The sequence below is a fragment of the Mesoplodon densirostris genome, chromosome 1, assembly GCF_025265405.1.
Source record: "Mesoplodon densirostris isolate mMesDen1 chromosome 1, mMesDen1 primary haplotype, whole genome shotgun sequence".
NCBI lineage: Eukaryota > Metazoa > Chordata > Mammalia > Artiodactyla > Ziphiidae > Mesoplodon > Mesoplodon densirostris.
The window spans coordinates 42,815,027-42,836,044 of record NC_082661.1 but is presented as its reverse complement, the minus strand read 5'-3'; the positions used below and the strand labels follow the sequence as shown (position 1 = coordinate 42,836,044).

General features: G+C 34.7%; 1 protein-coding gene across 17 annotated transcripts in view; it reads left to right on the top strand.

Annotated features, from left to right (window-relative positions):
* PCDH15 (protocadherin related 15) overlaps positions 1–21,018 on the top strand; it is a 729,696-nt gene that overhangs the window by 689,965 nt on the left and 18,713 nt on the right. For 8 of the 17 annotated variants that reach the window (XM_060118337.1, XM_060118263.1, XM_060118005.1 and 5 more), the window contains 4 exons: positions 14,838–15,056; positions 17,254–17,262; positions 18,135–18,287; positions 20,522–20,527. In XM_060118337.1, the coding sequence (XP_059974320.1) occupies positions 14,838–15,056; positions 17,254–17,262; positions 18,135–18,287; positions 20,522–20,527 (387 nt within the window). The remainder of the gene's footprint in view (positions 1–14,837; positions 15,057–17,253; positions 17,263–18,134; positions 18,288–20,521; positions 20,528–21,018) is intronic. The other 9 variants (XM_060118371.1, XM_060118174.1, XM_060118091.1 and 6 more) reach the window with 3 other exon arrangements.

Here is a 21,018-nt window from a genome sequence, read left to right as displayed (position 1 = left end):
AGTAAACATCTATTTACCCATTTATTTATTAAAACCCATAAATTCTGAATTTAGTTTTACTTTATACCTGTTCAACAAAATTTCACTACTATTTTAGCAGCAATGAAATAGTGATTCAGTATCAACTTAATTTCTTAAAAAGCCATAGTTATTAAGTATTAATAATTAAGTATGTAAAATCAATTTATATATAATAGATATTTGGGCCATATGCAAGAGAGTATACTAATCACTACGAAGAAATACAGATGACTGAAACAATAGCTTCTTCTCAGGTTTTAGACTCACCATCCAAATGAAGGTGCATTTAGGTCTACTAAGACAATAATTGCTTACTTTATTAATTTAAAAAAGTATTTAGAAATATACTTTAGAAGTAATTTTTATATTCTTTCTATGAATTGTCATTATTAACATTTATTTAAATCTATCTGCATTCTTTTTTAAATTTTATTTATTTAATTTATTTATTTTTGGCTGTGTTGGGTCTTCGTTGCTGCACGTGGGCTTTCTCTAATTGTGTCGATGAGCTTCTCATTGCAGTGGCTTCTCTTGTTGCGGAGCACGGGCTCTAGGCACATAGGCTTCAGTAGTTGTGGCATGCAGGCCCAGTAGTTGTGGCTCACGGGCTTTAGAGTGCAGGTTCAGTAGTTGTGGCACATGGCTTAGTTACTCTGTGGTATGTGGGATATTCCCGGACCAGGGCTCGAACCCGTGTCCCCTGCATTGGCAGGCGGATTCTTAACCACTGCGCCACCAAGGGAGCCCTGCATTCTTTTTTATATACACTGGCTTTATTTTTAAATATGATGATAGATTGTTCAAATTTAAGGTGCTTTCCTAAATTTAAAAATATCTATTTTCTTTAGGCTGACAGCCTGGCTCTAAAGAGTAAAATAATGATGATTATAATTTGAATTGTACTTGTAAATATTTCAGAGATGAAAGATTTGGAAACTGAAGCCAATTTGGTTTCAGCTGACACTGTGAAGTACAAGATAAACATTCTTTATTCTATCAAGTTTTCCAAAACCTAGATTATATTGTGAAAAGTAGAGTTCTAAATTCAACTGAGTAACTATTATAGCCAAGAAGAAAAGAAAAATATATAGAATAACTATAAATTTAAAAAAATTATATTGAGGAGAGGATGGAATAACCATGAAGTATTAAAAATTTTGCCGTAGCGGTCTTCACCTTGAACTGTTAGCTGAGAACCACTGGTCTAATTTAAACCCTGGAATTGTTCTTTGAAATATTTTGTAATGAAATTATATAGATATATTTCAAAATGCAAGGTTGATGTGCATAGATGTTATTATCAGATATTATTACCTATTCTGAAGTTATAACATTTTTGTATATTTAGTTTTAACACTGAACAAATATACTAGAACATTGATTGTTGCCTAATGCTCAGACCAGTGGAAATAGGATTATCCTCTCAATTTCTCCTTATGCTAAAATCTAAGCTTCTAGGCTGTTAGAATTTTTAGGGCAAAGATTTAGAAACAGAAAAGATACTTCCTCCAAGGAGTTCACTTAGATATTTAAAAATTGATTTAACTATATCAAAAAAATTTAAAAACCTTATAACTGCATAGAGAAGACTGGAATGGCTTTACAACTCATTAATTACATATTTTGTTTCACAAGGTTATGAGTATGTTGATTTTTCTTATTTTGGGATATGTGAATTGCTTAGATTTTCTACAATAAATGTATATTGCTTTTATTTTCCTTTTTTTCTTCTTGTGGTTCTTTGAGCATCTTTAATCTGCATATTTGTGGGGGTTTTGTTGTTGCTGTTTTCATTTCTGGAATATTCTTAGACAATATATATTCAAATATTGCTTATACCCTAGTTTTTCTTTATCCTTTTCTGGGACTCCAATTAAATTTTTTTTTCTCATAGTTTTTGGATGCTTTGTTCTTATTCCTCTCCCTTCCCCCAACATTCTTATCACTTTGTGGTTTTCTTTCAGCTAAAAGTACTATTTTGTTTTCTTATTTTTGTTTTAATTAATTTATTTTTTAACATCTTTATTGAAGTATAATTGCTTTACAATGTTGTGCTAGTTTCTGCTGTATCACAAAGTGAATCAGCTATATGTATACATATCCCCTCCCTCTTGCACCTCCCTCCCACCCACCCTATCCCACCCCTCTAGGTGGACACAAAGCACTGAGCTGATCCCCCTGTGCTATGAGGCTGCTTTCCACTACCTATCTATCTAACATTTGGTAGTGTATATATCTCCATGCCACTCTCTCACTTTGTCCCAGCTTACACTTCTCAATCCCCGTGTACTCAAGTCCATTCTCTATGTCTGCATCTTTATTCCTGTCCTGTCCCTAGGTTCTTCAAAACCATTTTCTTTTTTTAGACTCCATATATATGTATTATCATATGGTATTTGTTTTTCTCTTTCTGACTTACTTCACTCTGTATGACAGTCTCAGGGTCCTTCCACCTAACTACAGATAACTCAATTTCATTTCCATTTATGGCTGAGTAATATTCCATTGTATATACGGGATACATATATTCACATGTGTGTATACATGTGCCACATCTTCTTTATCCATTCATCTGTTGATTGACACGTAGGTTACTTCCATGTCCTGGCTATTATAAATACAGCTGCAATGAACATTGTGGTACATGACTCTTTTTAAATTATGGTTTTCTCAGGCTATATGCCCAGTAGTGGGACTACTGGTTCGTATGGTTCTATAGTTCTATTTTTAGTTTTTTAAGGAACCTCCATACTGTTCTCCATAGTGGCTGTATCAATTTACATTCCCACCAACAGTGCAAGAGGCTTCTCTTTTCTCCAAACATTCTCCAGCGTTTATGTTTGTAGATTTTTTGATGATGGACATTCTGACCGTTCTGAGGTGATACCTCATTGTAGTTTTGATTTGCATTTCTCTAATGATTAGTGATGTTAACCATCCTTTCACATGTTTGTTGGCAATCTGTATATCTCTATTGGAGAAATGTCTATTTAGGTCTTCTGCCCATTTTTGTACTGGGTTGTTTGTTTTTTTGATATTGAGCTGCATGAGCTGCTTGTATATTTTGGAGATTAATCCTTTGTTACTTTGTTTGCAAACATTTTTTCTCATTCTGAGGGTTGTCTTTTTCTCTTGTTTATGGTTTCCTTTGCTGTGCAAAAGCTTTTAAGTTTCATTAGGTCCCATTTGTTTATTTTTGTTTTTATTTCCATTTCTCTAAGGTGGGTCAAAAAGGATCTTGCTGTGATTTATGTCATAGAGTTTTCTGCCTATGTTTTCCTCTAAGAGTTTTATGGTGTCTGGCCTTACATTTAGGTCTTTAATCCATTTTGAGTTTATTTTTCTGTATGGTGTTAGGGAATGTTCCAATTTCATTCTTTTACATGTAGTGGTCCAGTTTTCCCAGCACCACTTATTGAAGAGGCTGTCTTTTCTCCATTGTATATTCTTGCCTCCTTTATCAAAGATAAGGTGACCATACGTGCATGGGTTTATCTCTCAGCTTTCTATCCTGTTCCATTGATCTATATTTCTGATTTTGTGCAAGTACCATACTGCCTTGATTACTGTAGCTTTGTAGTATAGTCTGAAGACAGGGAGCCTGATTCCTCCAGCTCCGTTTTTCTTTCTCAGGATTGCTTTGACTATTCAGAGTCTTTTGTGTTTTCATACAAATTGTGAAATTTGTTGTCCTAGTTCTATAAAAAATGTCACTGGGGGCTTCCCTGGTGGCACAGTGGTTGAGAGTCTGCCTGGCGATGCAAGGGACACGGGTTCGTGCCCCGGTCTGGGAAGATCCCACATGCCGTGGAGTGGCTATGCCCATGAGCCATGGCCACTGAGCCTGCGCATCTGGAGCCTGTGCTCTGCAACGGGAGAGGCCACAAAAGTGAGAGGCCCACGTACCAAAAAAAAAAAAAAAAATGTCATTGGCATTGGTAGTTTGATAGGGATTGCATTGAATCTGTAGATTGGTTTGGGGAGTATAGTCATTTTCACAGTGATGATACTTCCAATCCAAGAACATGGTATATCTCTCCATCTGTTTGTATTGTATTTAACTTCTTTCATCAGTGTCTTATAGTTTTCTGCATACAATTCTTTTGTCTCCTTACATAGGTTTATTCCTAGGTATTTTATTCTTTTTGTTGCAATGGTATATGGGAGTGTTTCCTTAATTTCTCTTTCAGAGTTTTCATCATTAGTGTATAGGAATGCAAAAGATTTCTGTGCATTAATTTTGCATGCTGCTAGTTTACCAAATTCATTGGTTAGGTCTAGTAGTTTTCTGTTAGAGTCTTTAGGATTCTTTATGTATAGTATCATGTCATCTGCAGAGTGACAGTTTTACTTCTTTTCTAATCTGGATTCCTTTTATTTATTTTTCTTCTCTGGTTACTGTTTGTAAAACTTCCCAAATTATGTTGAAAAATAGTGGTGAGAGTGGGCAACCTTGTCTTGTTCCTGATCTTAGTGGAAATGGTTTCAGTTTTTCACCATTGAGAATGATGTTGGCTGTGGGTGTGTCATATATGCCATTTATTATGTTGGGGTAGCTTCCCTCTATGCCTATTTTCTGGAAGGTTTTTATCTTAAATGGGTGTTGAATTTTGTTGAAAGCTATTCTGCATCTATTGAGATGATCATATGATTTTTATCCTTCAGTTTGTTAATATGGTGTATAACATTGATTTGTGTATATTGAAGAATCCTTCCATTCCTGGAATAAAACCCACTTGATCATGGTGTATGATCCTTTTAATGTGCTGTTGAATTCTCTTTGCTAGCATTTTGTTGAGGATTTTTGCATCTATGCTCATCAGTGATATTGGCCTGTAGTTTTCTTTTTTTGTTACATCTTTGGTTTTGGTATCAAGGTGATGGTGACCTCATAGAATGAGTTTGGGGGTGTTCTTCCCTCTGCTCTATTTTGAAGAGTTTGAGAGGGTTAGGTGTTCACTCTTCTCTAAATGTTTGATAGACTTCGCCTGTGAGGCCATCTGATCCTGAGCTTTTGTTTGTTGGAAGATTTTTTATCACAGTTTCAATTTCAGTGCTTGGGATTGGTCTATTCATATTTTCTATTTCTTCCTGATTCAGTCTTGGCAGGTTGTGCATTTTTAAGAATTTGTCCATTTCTTCCAGGTTGTCCATTTTATTGGCATAGAGTTGCTTGTAGTAATCTCTCATGATCTTTTGTATTTCTGCAGTGTCAGTTGTTACTTCTCCCTTTTCATTGCTAATTCTATTAATTTGAGTCTTTTCCCTTTTTTTCTTGATGAGTCTGGCTAATGCTTTATCAATTTTGTTTATCTTCTCAAAGAACCAGCTTTTAGGTTTATTGATCTTTTCTATCGTTTCCTTCATTTCTTTTCATTTATTTCTGATCTAATCTTTATGATTTCTTTCCTTCTGCTAACTTTGGGGGTTTTTTGTTCTTGTTTCTCTAATTGATCTAGGTGTAAGTTTAGGTTGTTTATTTGAGATTTTTCTTGTTTCTTGAGGTAGGATTGTATTGCTATAAGCTTCCCTCTTTGAACTGCTTTTGCTGTATCCCATAGGTTTGGGGTCATCATGTTTTCATTTTCATTTGTTTCTAGGTATTTTTTGATTTCCTCTTTGATTTCTTCAGTGATCTCTTGGTCATTTAATAGTGTTATTATTTAGCCTCCATGTGTTTGTATTTTTTACAGATTTTTACCTGTAATTGATATCTAGTCTCATAGTGTTGTGGTCAGAAAATATACTTGATATGATTTCAATTTTCTTAAATTAACCAATGCTTGATTTATGACCCAAGATATGGTCTATCCTATAGAATGTTCCATGAGCACTTGAGAAAAATGTGTGTTCTGTTGTTTTTGGATGGAATGTCCTATAAATATCAATTAAGTCCATCTTGTTTAATGTATCATTTAAAGCTTGTGTTTCCTTATTTCTTTTCATTTTGGATGATCTGTCCATTGGTGAAAGTGGGGTGTTAAAGTCCCCTGCTATTATTGTGTTACTGTTGATTTCCTCTTTTATGGCTGTTAGCATTTGCCTTATGTATTAAGGTGCTCCTATGTTGGGTGTATAAATATTTACAATTGTTATATCTTCTTCTTGGATTGATCCCTTGATCATTATGTAGTGTCCTTCTTTGTCTCTTCTAATAGTCTTTATTTTAAAGTCTATTTTGTCTGATATGAGAATTGCTACTCCAGGTTTCTTTTGATCTCCATTTGCATGGAATATCTTTTTCCATCCCCACACTTCCAGTCTGTATGTGTCCCTAGGTATGAAGTGGATCTCTTGTAGACAGCATATATATGGGTCTTGTTTTTGTATCCATTCAGCCAGTCTATGTCTTTTGCTTGGAGCATTTAATCCGTTTACATTTAAGGTAGTTATTGATATGTATGTTCCTATTACCATTTTCTTAATTGTTTTGGGTTTGTTATTGTAGGTCTTTTCCTTCTTCTGTGTTTCCTGCCTAGAGAAGTTCCTTTCGCATTTGTTGTAAACCTGGTTTGGTGATGTTGAATTCTCTTACCTTTGCTTGTGTGTAAAAGTTTTAATTTCTCCATTGAATCTGAATGAGATCCTTGCTGAGTATAGTAATCTTGGTTGTAGGTTTTTCCCTTTCATCACTTTAAATATATCCTGCCGGTCCCTTCTGGCTTGCAGAGTTTCTACTGAAAGATCAGCTGTTAACCTTATGGGGATTCCCTTGTGTGTTATTTGTTGTTTTTCCCTTGCTGCTTTTAATATGTTTTCTTTGTATTTAATTTTTGATAGCTTGATTAATATGTGTCTTGGCATATTTCTCCTTGGATTTATCCTGTATGGGACTCTATGCACTTCCTGTGCTTGACTATTTCCTTTCCATATTAGGGAAGTTTTCAACTATAATCTCTTCAAATATTTTCTCAGTCCCTTTTTTTTTCTCTTCTTCTTTGGGACCCCTATTAATCGAATGTTGATGCATTTACTGTTGTTCCAGAGGTCTTTGTTACTGTGCTCAATTATTTTCATTCTTTTTTCTTTATTCTGCTCTGTGGTAGTTATTTCCACTATTTATCTTCTGGGTCACTTATCTGTTCTTCTGCCTTAGTTATTCTGGTATTGGCTGCTTCTAGAGAATTTTTAATTTCATTTATTGCATTGTTTATCATTGTTTGTTTGCTCTTTAGTTCTTCTAGTTCCTTGTTAAACATTTATTTTATTTTGTCCATTCTATTTCCAACATTTTGGATCATCTTTACTATCATTACTCTGAATTCTTTTTCACGTAGACTGCCTATTTCCTCTTCATTTGTTTGTTATGGTGGGCTTTTACCTTGCTCCTTCATCTGCTGCATGTTTCTGTGTCTTCTCATTTTGCTTAACCTCCTGTGTTTGGGGTCTCCTTTTCGCAAGCTGCTGGTTCGTAGTTCCCATTGTTTCAGGTGTTTGCTCCCAGTGGGTAAGTTTGGTTCAGTGTGTTGGGTAGGCTTCCTGGTGGAGGGGACTGGTGCCTGTGTTCTGGTGGATGAGTCTGGATCTTGTCTCTCTGGTGGGCAGGACTGCATCTGGTGGTGTGTTCTGGGGTGTCTATGAGCTTATTATGATTCTAGGGAGCCTCCCTGCTAATGGGTGGGGTTTTGTTACTGTCTTGCTAGTTGTTTGGCATAGGGTGTGCAGCACTGTAGCTTGCTGGTCATTGAGTGGAGCTGTGTCTTAGCGTTGAGATGGAGATCTCTGGGAGAGCTTTTGCCATTTGATATTACATGGTGCTGGGAGGTCTCTCGTGGACAAGTGTCCTGAACCCGGCTCTCCTACCTCAGAGGCTCAGGCCTGACCCCTGGCCAGAGCACCATGACCCTGTCAGCCACATGACTTAGATGAAAAGGGAGGAAAAAAAAGAAAGAAGGAAATAAAATAAAATAAATAAAATAAAATAGCTATTAAAATAAAAAATATTAAGAAATAAAAAAATAATTTAAAAATGAAGGAAAGAAGAGAGCAACCAAACTAAAAAACAAATTCACCAAGGATTAGTTAAAAAAAAAAAAAAAAGACGACAGACAGACCCCTTGGACAGATGGTAAAAGCAAAGTTATACAGACCTAATCACACAAGGAAGCATACACATACACACTCACAAAAAGATAAAAAGGAAAATAAAATATATTTATATTAAAAAAGGAGGAAGAGAGCAACCAAATCAATAAACAAATCTACCAATTATAATAAGCTCTAAGTACCTAACTAAGAAATACATAAAAACAGAAACAAATTAATGCAGAAAGGAAACCCCAAGTCTACAGTTGCTCCCAATGTCCACTGCCTCAATTTTGGGATGATTCATTGTCTATTCAGGTAATCCACAGATGCAGGTACATCAAGTTGACTGTGGAGATTTAATCTGCTGCTCCTGAGGCTGCTTGGAGAGATTTCCTTTTCTCTTCTTTGTTAGCACAGCTCCTGGGGTTCAGCTTTGGATTTGGCTCCACCTCTGTGTGTAGGTCGCCTGAGGGCATCTGTTCCCCACCCAGACAGGACGGGGTTAAAGCAGCAGCAGATTTGGGGGCTCTGGCTCACTCTGGCCAGGGGGAGGGAGGGGTACGAAATGTGGGGCGAGCCTGTGGTGGCAGATGCCAGCGTGACATTTCAACAGCCTGAGGTGCTCTGTGTCTTCTCCAAGGGAAGATGTCCCTGGATCACGGGACCCTGGCAGTGGTGTGCTACACAGGCTCCCAGGACAGGAGGTGTGGACCTGCTTGCACACAGGCTTCATGGTGGCTGCAGCAGCAGCCTTAGCATCTCATGCCCGTCTCTGTGGTCCGCACTGATAGCCACAGCTTGCCCCCATCTCTGGAGCTCATTTAGGCAGTGCTCTGAATCCCCCCTCCTCGCGCACCATGAAACAATGGTTCCTTGCCTCTTAGGGAGTTTCAGACTTTTCCCCAGACTCCCTCCCAGCTAGCTGTGGCGCACTAGCTCTCTTCAGGCTGTGTTCACGCAGCCAACCCCAGTCCTCTCCCTGGGGTCTGAACTCTGAAGCCGAGCCTCAGCTCCCAGCCCCCACCCACCCTGGGTGGGTGAGCAGACAAGCCTCTCAGGCTTGTGAGTGCTGGTCAGCACTGATCCTCTGTGCAGGAATCTCTCTGCTTTGCCCTCTGCACCATTGTTGCTGCGCTCTCCTCTGTGGCTCCAAAGCTTCACCCCCCTGCCATCCCCCATTCTCCACCAGTAAAGGGCCTTCCTAGTTTGTGGAAACTTTTCCTCCTTCACAGCTCCCTTCCAGAGGTGCAGGTCCCGTACCTATTCTTTTGTCTCTGTTTTTTCTTTTTTCTTTTGTCCTACCCAGGTACATGGGGAGTTTCTTGCCTTTTGGGAGGTCTGAGGTCTTCTGCCAGCGTTCAGTAGGTGTTCTGTAGGAGTTGTTCCACATGTAGATGTATTTTTGATGTATTTGTGGGGAGGAAGGTGATCTTCACGTCTTACTCCTCTGCCATGTTGAAGGTCCCTCCCTCTTTGTGTTTTAGTTTGAATAATTTCTGCTGCCCTGTTTTCAAGTTCACTGATTCGTCTATGTTAGCCTATTGATAAGCTCATTGAAGGAATTCTTAATCTTCATATCTTTTAAAAAAATTCTTGCATTTCCATTTGGTTCTTACAGTTTCTACCACTTTACTGAGTTTCTCCATCATTTCAGGCATGTTTTCTGCCTTACTACTAGATCCTGTAAAAAATATTAATCAGAGTTGAATCAAAGTCCCTATGTGACGGTTCCAGTATCTGGGTTACCTCTGTGTCTGGTCTATTGCTTTCTTTATCTTTCAGCAGTCCCTGAATGCCTGTGACACAGAAAGATTTCTCTCCATTCTCTTAACTCTCCCAATGTAGTAAATGGCTCTTGCTTGTTGCTTGGTTCTACTCTAAAGGTGGGAATGGGACAATGAGAGGTTGGGGGATTCTGTTTTCCTTGTCTAGCTGGTGTGCCTAGGATTTGGGGTGGGGCTTTCTCAGCTTTTCTTCCACGCCTTCCCATGGCATCCATACTCTACTTCATATTTGTGGAGGTTCTTGGGTGTAAGAGAGTTCCCTGCCCCTCCCCAACCAGTAGTAGACCTCTACTTTGCAGGATCTTAGGCCCAAGAGAGCTCCTTTTCCTCCCCCAGATGGGGTGGATTTTGCTCATAGCTCTTCTCCAGAAGCAGTGGACCTTTACTTGAGCCTTAGGGATGGGAGTACTTCCTCTCTCTATATATATGGCTCTTGCTTTATGTGAGATACAGGTCCAGAAAATTGCAGAGCACCCCAGCCTTAGCTGATTACTTCCTATATCCCTGCACTATGAAGAGGATTTCTCTGGTCTCCTGCCCTGTACCCAGTCTATCTTATGGTGGGCCATGGAAAAGAGTTTGCGAGTGAGTGCAAACTCCCACTTATGTTTGTGGGTCACTTATTCTATCTAACCTTACATGCTTATACACACTTAGCTTTTAGGCATTTATTAAAAATTTAGCTGGTTTGTTTTATTTGGATTTATGGTACCTACTTTTAGCTTGTTCTGAGAAAGGTGAAACAATACATGGTCTCATCCCACTGTTGGAGGAAGCTGTCACTCTTTGGAATTTGGTTTTATGCTTGCAAAAAATTTTATGATTTTAATGTTATATGACTTTCCCGTCATTAGGGTGGGTGCCACATTCTCTTAGGGCTTTCTGCCTTCTGAGCAGAAACAGACCATACTATTTAAAAGCAAAACTTAATTAAATGAGCAAATACAATTTTAGCTTATACACTTAATAGTCCAGTCTGCTTAAAATTAGTCTGTCCAGATAGTAAATGAGAGATAAAGAAGAAGGTAGAGAAAGCTGGTATATTCTACAAACTGCATTTAAAACTGCAATGTTAAAAAAAATACTTTAAAATGAATCTAACTACCAATCTCTGATAAAACTTCTTTCAACTTCCTAAGTCCAGAAAAAAAAATCAAAATACTGAAAATTCAAATAATTGGAAAACTAAATGTTAGAATTTAGTTAAAATAATTGTGGAACTGTATAGAGGAAATAGTGGTCCACCCTTGATTTGTTTTATTAACAGGAACGACCTTATCCAAGTGGAATGGACGTGGGCAGATATGTTAACCATTGCCCATTCTGTAAACCTATTTCAGAGACCCACATTATTTGCTGACAAAGGAAATAGGCAGTTGCCCCTCCACTGTTTAGGTGTGTGCTTTTGTGAAGTACAGAATACATTCTCCTGCTCACCCTCCCCTTTATTTCTACATCCATATGTACATGAAACACTGAAATCCTCGGTAAAATGCAGAGTGGTCTGTAGTTATACATTGTACTTTGAAAGTTGTGTTCAAGTGAATGGAGCCAGGGATACCTGTTTGCATGTGCTCCATCAGTTGGGTGAATCAGAAGACATGGAATTGGCTTAGGAATTTACCTCATGTCAGGAAAACAGAGCAGTAATTAATTAATGTTGGCTAAATACTAGGAAGGGGTCTGTTCACCTCACCCTTAGACTTGAAAAGCATTTTAACCAGCAGCTAAGTAGACTATGGATAAGAATAAAGAGAAAATCACATTTCTTTATTGATATTGAATCTGACAGCTTTATCTCCTTTCTAAATAAGTAAGCAAGGTGAAAAATTGGATCAGTAATAAATACTGAAAAACAAAATAAAAGAAATAACACCCTGATGACTCAGAGGTAGACTATATCTCTGGAAATAATTCTCTTACAGAAACCCCTGGAAAACAGTTTAATATTTTGTGTAGAAAACAAGACCATACAAGATAAGTGGTGTATGTGTTTTGCATGCCCTGAATCCTTACCTGCTTCTGGTAAAAAATGCTCCACAAAAGAATAGTGAGAATTGACCTTCTCCAACATGGTGGTGGGCTTTTTGTTTTGTTTTGTTTTGATTTTAGCCATGTGGCATGTAGTATCTTCGTTCCCCCACCAGGGATCGAACTCATGCCCTCTGCAGTGGAAATGCAGCATGTTAACCACTGGACCACTAGGGAAGTCCCTGGTGGTGGGCTTTGATGTAGTGCTTTCCCCTCAGGCCATTTGGAGTATGACTTTCCTCTGCTCACATTGAGTACGTGTGGGTTAGTGCACATTCACGAGAAGGTCAATTAGATTTCATCTTCAAGGATTTACATGGATGTTAGGAGACAGTAGAGCTCTTAGTCCTGAAATCAGAAAAAGTATAAAACAAAAGCCTGAAGTTTCTTGGGGCTAATTTTTCAATCTTACGGAGAAATTCTCCTAAATTCCATTGACTATCTGGATTCAACCTTGCCTAGAATGAAAAAGCATCTGAAAAATAAATTGGCAAAATGAAGTATAAACATAAGAAGCTCACAGCATATTACAGAAAAGAAAAAAAATCATAAAAGAAGTCAGAATATATTTAGAGGACAATCAAGATACAACCTGATAATTGCATGTATCTCTGAGGTAAAAGTGTAATTAAAATATTTCATTACATTACAGGTGAAATCAATGAAAATGTTGTCATATGTCCTCAAAAAGTACCTGAGTATGTTTTAAAACTATTGAAACAAACAAAAAAATGACTTAATCATAAAGGAACAAAAATTAGATAAGCCTTATACATCCCATCTGCATGATGAAATGCCAAAAATCAATGGGATCAAATCCACAGTATTTTAAGGAAAATGTTATATCTCAAGAATCTTGGCCTAGGCAAGTTGTTTCACATATATACAGCAAAAAAGAAAGATATTCTAGATCAGTTATGGATTCAAAAGCTATCAACTCTTCTAGTAAACAGTTACTTACGATTACCAAAATTGAGAAATAAAACAAAATGAAGATCTAAATAATGGTGTTATTGTAGTGTAAGAAGACTAATAAATCTTCCTTTAGGTGGTTTGGATATCAAATAGAATCCAGTAGGAATCCAATAGAATTGTGATCTGTGGATCCACATGATAGGAATAATTTTTCCCTGCAATTAATGATCTTCCTCTCCTTCTGATCCTTCCCAGTTTCTAATGATACAGTTCTTGCAACATAACTCTTATCTGTACTTCATTTGGAATTTCTTACTTTATCTGATAAACAATTCAAACAAAGTGTTTTACAATTCTATTCCAATCTAGTACTTAGAACAATGGGTAAAACTTTTACTTCTTAATGTATCTGAAAATGGCCTAGAAAAAATTGATATAAAAAGTATATTTTCATCTACAAAAGCATATTTGTAAAAAAAAAGAAAAAGAAAAGCATCCTAACTGCCTTAAGTTATAGCATGAAAACTTGAATGAAAAACTGTGTAGCTTTAAAACTAAAATTGAGTTACTTGAGCCATTAGGTTTCCTAAATTGGAAGATTAATAAACTATCCAGTGGAATTCATATCTGATATCAAGCATCTCTTTATTTTTTTCCTCTATGGAAGCTATGAACAGTGTGTTTAACTAGATTTAAAGTCAGCATGATCACTTGGAAAATTAGAATAAAAAGTATTCAAAGGGATGAAATAGCCTGTAAAATGCACAAGTATAGCATTCTTTGGTTACCATTTGATGGTGAAGTTTTGGGCCATTTAAATCTTTTCTTTCACATTTCTTTGTATTTTCCACATCTTCAGCATAACTATGGTATTTTATATTAAGACATGTATTTCTAAAATATTTTCACTTTGTGTATGCTGTGTAGTTACAAGTATATAAAAATGTTTATTAATAGCAAAAATAAAGAGATTAGACTTGAGTACACCAAAATATTAGTAGTAATAATCTTTGCATTGTGGGCATTTGAGTAATTTTACCTTTTGAACTATTTTGTGTTTTTCAATTTTCTATAGCAAGACATTTCACCTTTGTAGATAAAAGTCTTAAAAATTTTTTAAAAATTCCTAAGACATATTGTGGCTTTGTGGTTTTAAGAACATAATTGTTGCTTCAATATTATAGGATTTGTAAAGGGTCATTTAAGTGTTCCTGGGGAATTTTGAAAAAAATAAATGCCTGCTAATTACAGCATAAAATATGTAAAAAAAAATTGTTCAGTCTAATAGAAATAAGTAAAAATTATTCCTTAATTCTCCTCCCCAACACAATGCTCATAGCTGGAATTGCATTATTTAGAGAAAGGGTTTGCAAGAACTACTAGATTAAATTGACCACCAATTCCTGTCATCCTGACTACACTGATTTACTACCTGCATCATTTATTTCATTTTCTCTTTCCAGGAAGAAAAAAACTTTTTAATTTGTTCACTCCTAGCCCATAAAAGTATTTTGGTTTGAGATTTGAGAGTGTCAGTATTTAAGGTGGTGTGTTGAAACACAAATATGCACTATGAAGGCTTGGGTTGGTATCTCAGATTTGTTTCCCTAACTGTGTAGCTTTGTGGTCTGCAGGAAGTCAGTGTTAAGGTTCTGTTTTACAGGACTACTTTGAGAACCGAAGGATATATAATGCAGGAATATATTTTTAAACTATACTATATTATTTAGAATATTATATTTTATCCCACCTGAATAACTTAAAGTAAATAATCTCAACATAGTGAAATAAATTTCAATGACATTGGTAATTATTTTCCCCCAGTCTGTAAGTGTATTAAGGGTCATTGTTGTTAGTATCTTTGATATGTGAATATAGAGGCGTTACTCTTCTTTATTGCTCTTGCTTTTTATATATGCTTTTCTTATTCATAATAAGACTTCTGACTCAGCTTATGTTATAATTAAAGAAAATATTAAAAGATATCACAAAAAATATTTTGTTTAAAAAAAAGCCTTTCTCTGTTAATATCATTGCTTTTACTGTTTAACAATAAAGATTTTTAGATGGCAAACTCCTCGATATCAATAAAGACTTTCAGCCATATTACGGGGAAGGAGGACGCATTCTGGAGATCCGGACTCCAGAGGCAGTAACTAGCATTAAGAAGCGAGGAGAAAGTCTAGGCTACACAGAAGGGGCCTTGCTGGCTCTGGCCTTCATCATCATCCTCTGCTGTATTCCTGCCGTCTTGGTGGTTTTGGTCAGCTACAGACAGTAAGTATTCATGTTCATACATGCTAAACATGGATAGTTCCTCAAGAAGGCATTATCAAAAAACTATCTCTGGTAAAACGGCTTTGTAGCTGTAAAATATTAATGCTGCAGCCATTTTGGGGGTGCTGTATTTTTCTTGTACCAAATGACCTTCCTTTAAGGGAAAACAATACAAACTTTCAAAACATTTGTCACAGATTGCTCAGTGTTCCTGTGCTCCTAAAATATTCTTATCTGCTAGGAATATTAGGTTACCTCCTGTAGCTTTGTTTATGCTCTTCATCAGGTTAAGAGCCTTGCAGAAAAGGTACGAGGTATCCTGGGGCAAAGGCAGTGGAATGTCATATAGAGATAACCCAGTTCCAAAGGAAGGTCTGTAACCTAAATACATTGTCATGCTAGGTTTTTATCCATATTGTTAAATTTACCTCTATGCAGATGATTACAATGTTTGAAAAAATCATTTAAAAATCATAGCACACAATATGTAATTTTCCATATGGTTTCTTCTTTCCTGGCTAGCCTTGCTAGAGCCTATATTGTAACATCTAACAGTATATTTTGGCTGTAGAGGCCTTACATTTCTCTGGTTCCTACAGGCAAATACATCCATTTAAAGTATCTATATTTTTCTTGTTTAGGCTCTTCAAAGTAGTCAAGTAAGTTTTTCCTAATTTAAACATCTATATTTAAAATAGTCCAGCGAGCTATTCTTTATTTGACACTAGGAATGGGGACCCTTTGTGATACAGGGCTATACTTTAAGTATATCCCTATTGATGATGATTGGTGAAAAAATTGTGGAATAGGTTAAGAAGAGAGGTAGCCCTGAAGGTGCCACAAAATGAAAGTAAATAACAGACAGGAATCATAAGTCATATAAATTACTTGACATAAACAGTAAGAAATAATGGTAGAACAACTACTCACCATTTAAAATACTTACAGGGAAAGGACTAAAAAAGTCCTTATATGTTCTTAAACTGGTATCTTTGTTGTCTACCACTGAGAATTTTCTATTGAATTAAATAAGAGAAGGTAATTCCAACCTGAAAGTTAAAAAGTACCCTCTGCATGAAGATACTATAGGAATATTTTCCTTCACAAAACTAATGTGAAGTTGCAAATATAACATTTAGGTTGATACATTTGAATTCAACATGTGTTAATAAATCAGTTGATATGCCAAATCTAAAGCCTATGCACAAACTTAATAATGGACAAATTTTTAGATTAACCTATCAATCCAATATTAATTTTCATGTTAAATTTAGTCTGTATTACAGTTTTTCTTTTTCATTCAAATATTTCTCAAAGGAGCTTTATTATATCCTGCTAGCATTAAAATCAGTGAGAAAACTTCATATATTTGGCACACAATGCAGTGATCAAAACTGAAGCACCCTGGATGTTATGCTAAATGGTCTGAATTTTAACAAAAAATTAAGATGCTTAATATTTAAACATTGTAATGATGCATTATTTAATCTTTTTAGTTCAGTAATCAGCCTGACACTCTATGAATGAATTTTGGTAACTCTTTTTTACAGATTAACAGAAGTAAACATGTTTCAAAGTAAAATTCTAATATTTTAAAACCTAACTTTTGTACCTTCATATTCTGCTTATAAATAGATTAGAAGGAATGGTTATTCTTTAATACTAAGATGTGTCTTTGAAATTTGCTATGCATGGAAAACTAGGAGGCAAATGTGAAAAAAAGTGTCATAAATTCATTACCCAGGAGTGGCACCTTCCAGTTCTAGCTTCAGCTTCAAAGTGAGGCCAAGAGTATAATCAGGGCTTGCTGCCTGACTCCATTCTTTTAATATTGTTCAAGTGTAGTAAACCAAAAAGCTAATTATAAAGATCATATCATCTTTAATATTCCATTTCTCTATCAGAGTTGAAATTCACATATGCATGTTTTAATCCAGTTTTTGTTATTCCATTTAGTTAATTTCTTTGTTTTCTTACAATGAATGTTTTAACATCTTGTAGGACTGTGACAGTGGTCACCATTTTCACTTTTTGAATTGAAATACTTAGTTCCCCTGCTATGTCATTAAGTCTGTGTCATTATGAGTTTATCCCGTAAGTTATTCATAATTTAGATTAAATCAAATGTTAAAATATTATGAATGCAGTATTTCTCATGTAGCTTTCTTTTTTTTTTATTCATTGCTTTCCCAAACAGGTTTAAAGTGTAAGTATAATTACCAATATTTTGCATATGATTTTATGTGATATAAAAAGAAAAAAAAAGAGATAACGCTGATAAAGTAGTCAGCCTGCCCTGAACCATGTATTATTTGTCTATTTTGTATTTGTATTTTGTATTTGAACTACTTTTTAGTTCAAATTCCTTTGTGGTTTTGTGTGTATAGAATTGAGCTCGTTTTAGACAATTGGATACAAGTGGAAGGAATGTGAAAAAGACAGTTTTGCCCTTATAGCCTCCACCCTTTGGGATCTTGATTTTGAGGCAAGAGTTAACAATCAGGATCCAAGAAAGTCAAAAAAGAGCAGCTTACCTCCAATGCAAGAATCACAGGCATTCCTGGGAATTCGAAGGAAATAAAAGTTAACCAAATCTCCCTCCTAAATGTGTACATCTACACAGCCCCTGTAAACTAATTTCAAAAATGTTTTAAATCATTTTTAAATAACTTTTCTTTAAATAGATGGAAGACTAATAATAAAGGGAAATTATGTATTTCTATACGCCTCACATTATGAAAGAGATCCATTAAACAACTACCAATTATCAATCACATTTTTTATAAATATTTTGCCTTCTCCCTTTAATATTATCATTTAACTTAATTTGCAAATTTTTCTACTGAATTCTACCTGTTTTTCAAGGAGTAAATATTTTAAAGAACTAAGTAGAAGGGGTTATACATAAAAGATACTCTGTGGGGATGCTTTTGTAATTTTATCAGTTAATAAGTTCAAATATTTGTGTAAAAATGTTTGAGTTCCTCTGATAACTGGACTTTATTATTGAAAGGTAGCCTATTGATAAGTATATGATTTCTAAAATGAGTTTTACAAAACATCCTTACTTTACCGAAGACGCCAAGCTGAGTGCACCAAGACAGCCCGAATCCAATCCGCCCTACCTGCAGCGAAACCCGCAGCGCCTGCCCCTGCACCAGTGGCCATGCCCCCGCCGCCCCCACCGCCTCCGGGGGCGCATCTCTATGAAGAACTGGGGGACAGCACGATGTAAGTAGACCTTTCAGGGGCTTTTAGAAGTGGGTTTTGATGGATGCTGTGTGGTGAGTATTTAATTTCAACTTGATGTGGAAGTACCGTTTACAGCCTGCTTTATTACATTATTTTAAACAGAAAATTGTTAAGATGAGAACCTAAGAAAAGTTAAATTGAAAAGTAATAACCAAAAATCCAAAAGATCATTAAAAAAAACTGAGTAACAGGAAAGAAGTATTCTATTTGAGGAGACATTTGCAGATGAATAGCTTGAGTTTCATATTTCATTTCTAAACCTTCAGAATCAGGCATTTTCCCCCAAATTAAAAATTAATTCTGAAGGTATATTTTCTCATAAAAAATGAGGAAAATAAAGCACAATCGTAAAATAGTAATTCCTGATTTGGTATCAAAAGCCAACTCCTATTTGGTAAAAAAAAACAATTCTGTGGTCTAAAATAATAGACTTTTCTAAGATTCTACTTTAAGATGTTATAAAATAGAATAATTAAAATCTGAATAAAATAAAGAATTAATATTAAATATCTAACCACTTAGGAATATTCTTTTCATAATATTCCTCTCTAATGAGACTGCTGTCTTATTATATATAACTTAATATTTATAACTCTTGTATATACTCTCGTATATAACTTAATATTTCTCTTGCACTATTTGGAATCTCTAAGCAATATAAAATCATCATTTTTGAAAAGTCAATTATTTAAATTATTGCTAAAAGACTTCATAGCTTTATAGTTTCTATAATGATGCTACTCGCAAACCCTTATTTCTTTTGGAGATGTTTAACTTGTCTATATTTTTAAAAATTTCAAGAGTATTAACATGAAATGCAGAACAACCAAGGATATTATACAATTTTGAATATGATTAAATTAAATCCAGGAAAATTTTATTAACTGGAATTTGGTGGAATGAGGGACTAAGACACATTCTACTGTGTTACATTTGTAGTATTTACTAGTAGGAATAAAGTGAGCCTCAAAAATTAAAAAATTTACCTTTTAATGGGAAAACTGTTTTTAAACATATATATATTATAGCTGTATTAATACTATTATACAAGGTTATATTGAAAATAGTTTTTAAAATGTTAAAACTGATTTTAATATATATTTTAATGCTAAAATTGAATTTAAAAGAACTTAATGCCTGGCATGCTATTTCTAGAGTAGTAATATAATACAGGTATATAGTAGCATGCTACTTCTACAGTAATAATATAATAATATAATTCATGCTTTATTTTTTTCATTTTTTTATAAGTTGAAAATGATGGTCTCTTTTTGAATTATTGGTGAATGTAGGAATTGAGCCAATAAGATTTGATTCTCTTTGATTGTGTTAACCACATTTAGCAAAACATGTTTGAACTAAAAAAAGATTTATGTGGAAAGTGGAATGTGTTTTATTTGAAATTAGTGAGGGATATATATTAATATATGTATACTATGACATCACCTGGTATCATATATTTGATGGTGATAATTTTCAAATAGCAACACTTAGGGATTATTTTTATTTGGAAAATTGTGGTAGATAGTAGGGGATTTTGCAATTCTAATATGTATTTATTGAAGTGTCAAGTTCTACACATTTAATTATCTGACAAATGTTTAAATTATCTATTCAAAAACTTTTTCAAGGATTCTAAGCATAAATTACTAGAAAATAAGCTATCTCCAAATGATTTATTATCAAATATTTTCTTTAAAAAACTAAAGGTCATTTTGAAAAAAAATAAAAGCCTTCACAAAATAATTAACAACTCCATGTAGATTCAACAATTACTCTGTAAGAGTCATCATAGTACTTCTATATTCCTTCCAAACAATACTTGTCTTCTTTATAAATCAATGTGGAGTAACTTTTCACTTAGGACATAGAAGCAATTCTTAGAATCGCATTTAAAATTTCTGTTTTAGAAATGAAGTCATCCATGTTTAATAGAGGTGAATTTTACCTGTGTATAGGAGATAGATAGCTAGGTGTAATTTTTTGTGGTAAGACAACCAAATAAATGCCATAAGATTTTATCTAAAGCATTATTAAAATTATTCATATTAATAAATACAAAGAAAATATACATGCATTTTCTTTTTTGGATATGAATATTAAGTGTTTAAAGCAAGTTCCTGTTAATATTTTCATGATCATCTCAATTTAACTATAGTTAAAACTTCTTTTTTCTATCACATGTTTTCTCTTTCTCACCTGTGGATACATAGGCATAAGTAAGTAAATAATATCATTCTAATACAAGGGTATTAGAAAAAAAAAAAGATGCAACAGAATAGATTAACTGCTGTTTTAGACTATATACAGTAATCTTCATCTTTTACTGTACATTTACTTTTAAAAAGAAAGTTATATCTTCTATACCTTATTCCCTCTTGATATCTTGAAATTGCATGAGTTTAAACAAGTGTTCCCACAGATAGTACCTGTGCCTAGCAAAAGGAGTTTCAAAATTCTCCTTATTTTTTAATTTGTTAAAAATATTTATGGATATCTTTCCATCAAAAATGATGTGGTATCGTTGTATAGACAGTTATTTCCAAGAAAAAGAAAACCAAGAACAGATCTATACAGAAACTGCTATATAATGTCAACCCTGATTTTTAAAAACTACTTTTTAAGGTTTTAAAAGTGATTGCTGTTGGTTTAATCCAAGTTGTCTCCACTTTTTGAATTATTCAGGAGGTCCTGACCACCTGTAAGAATT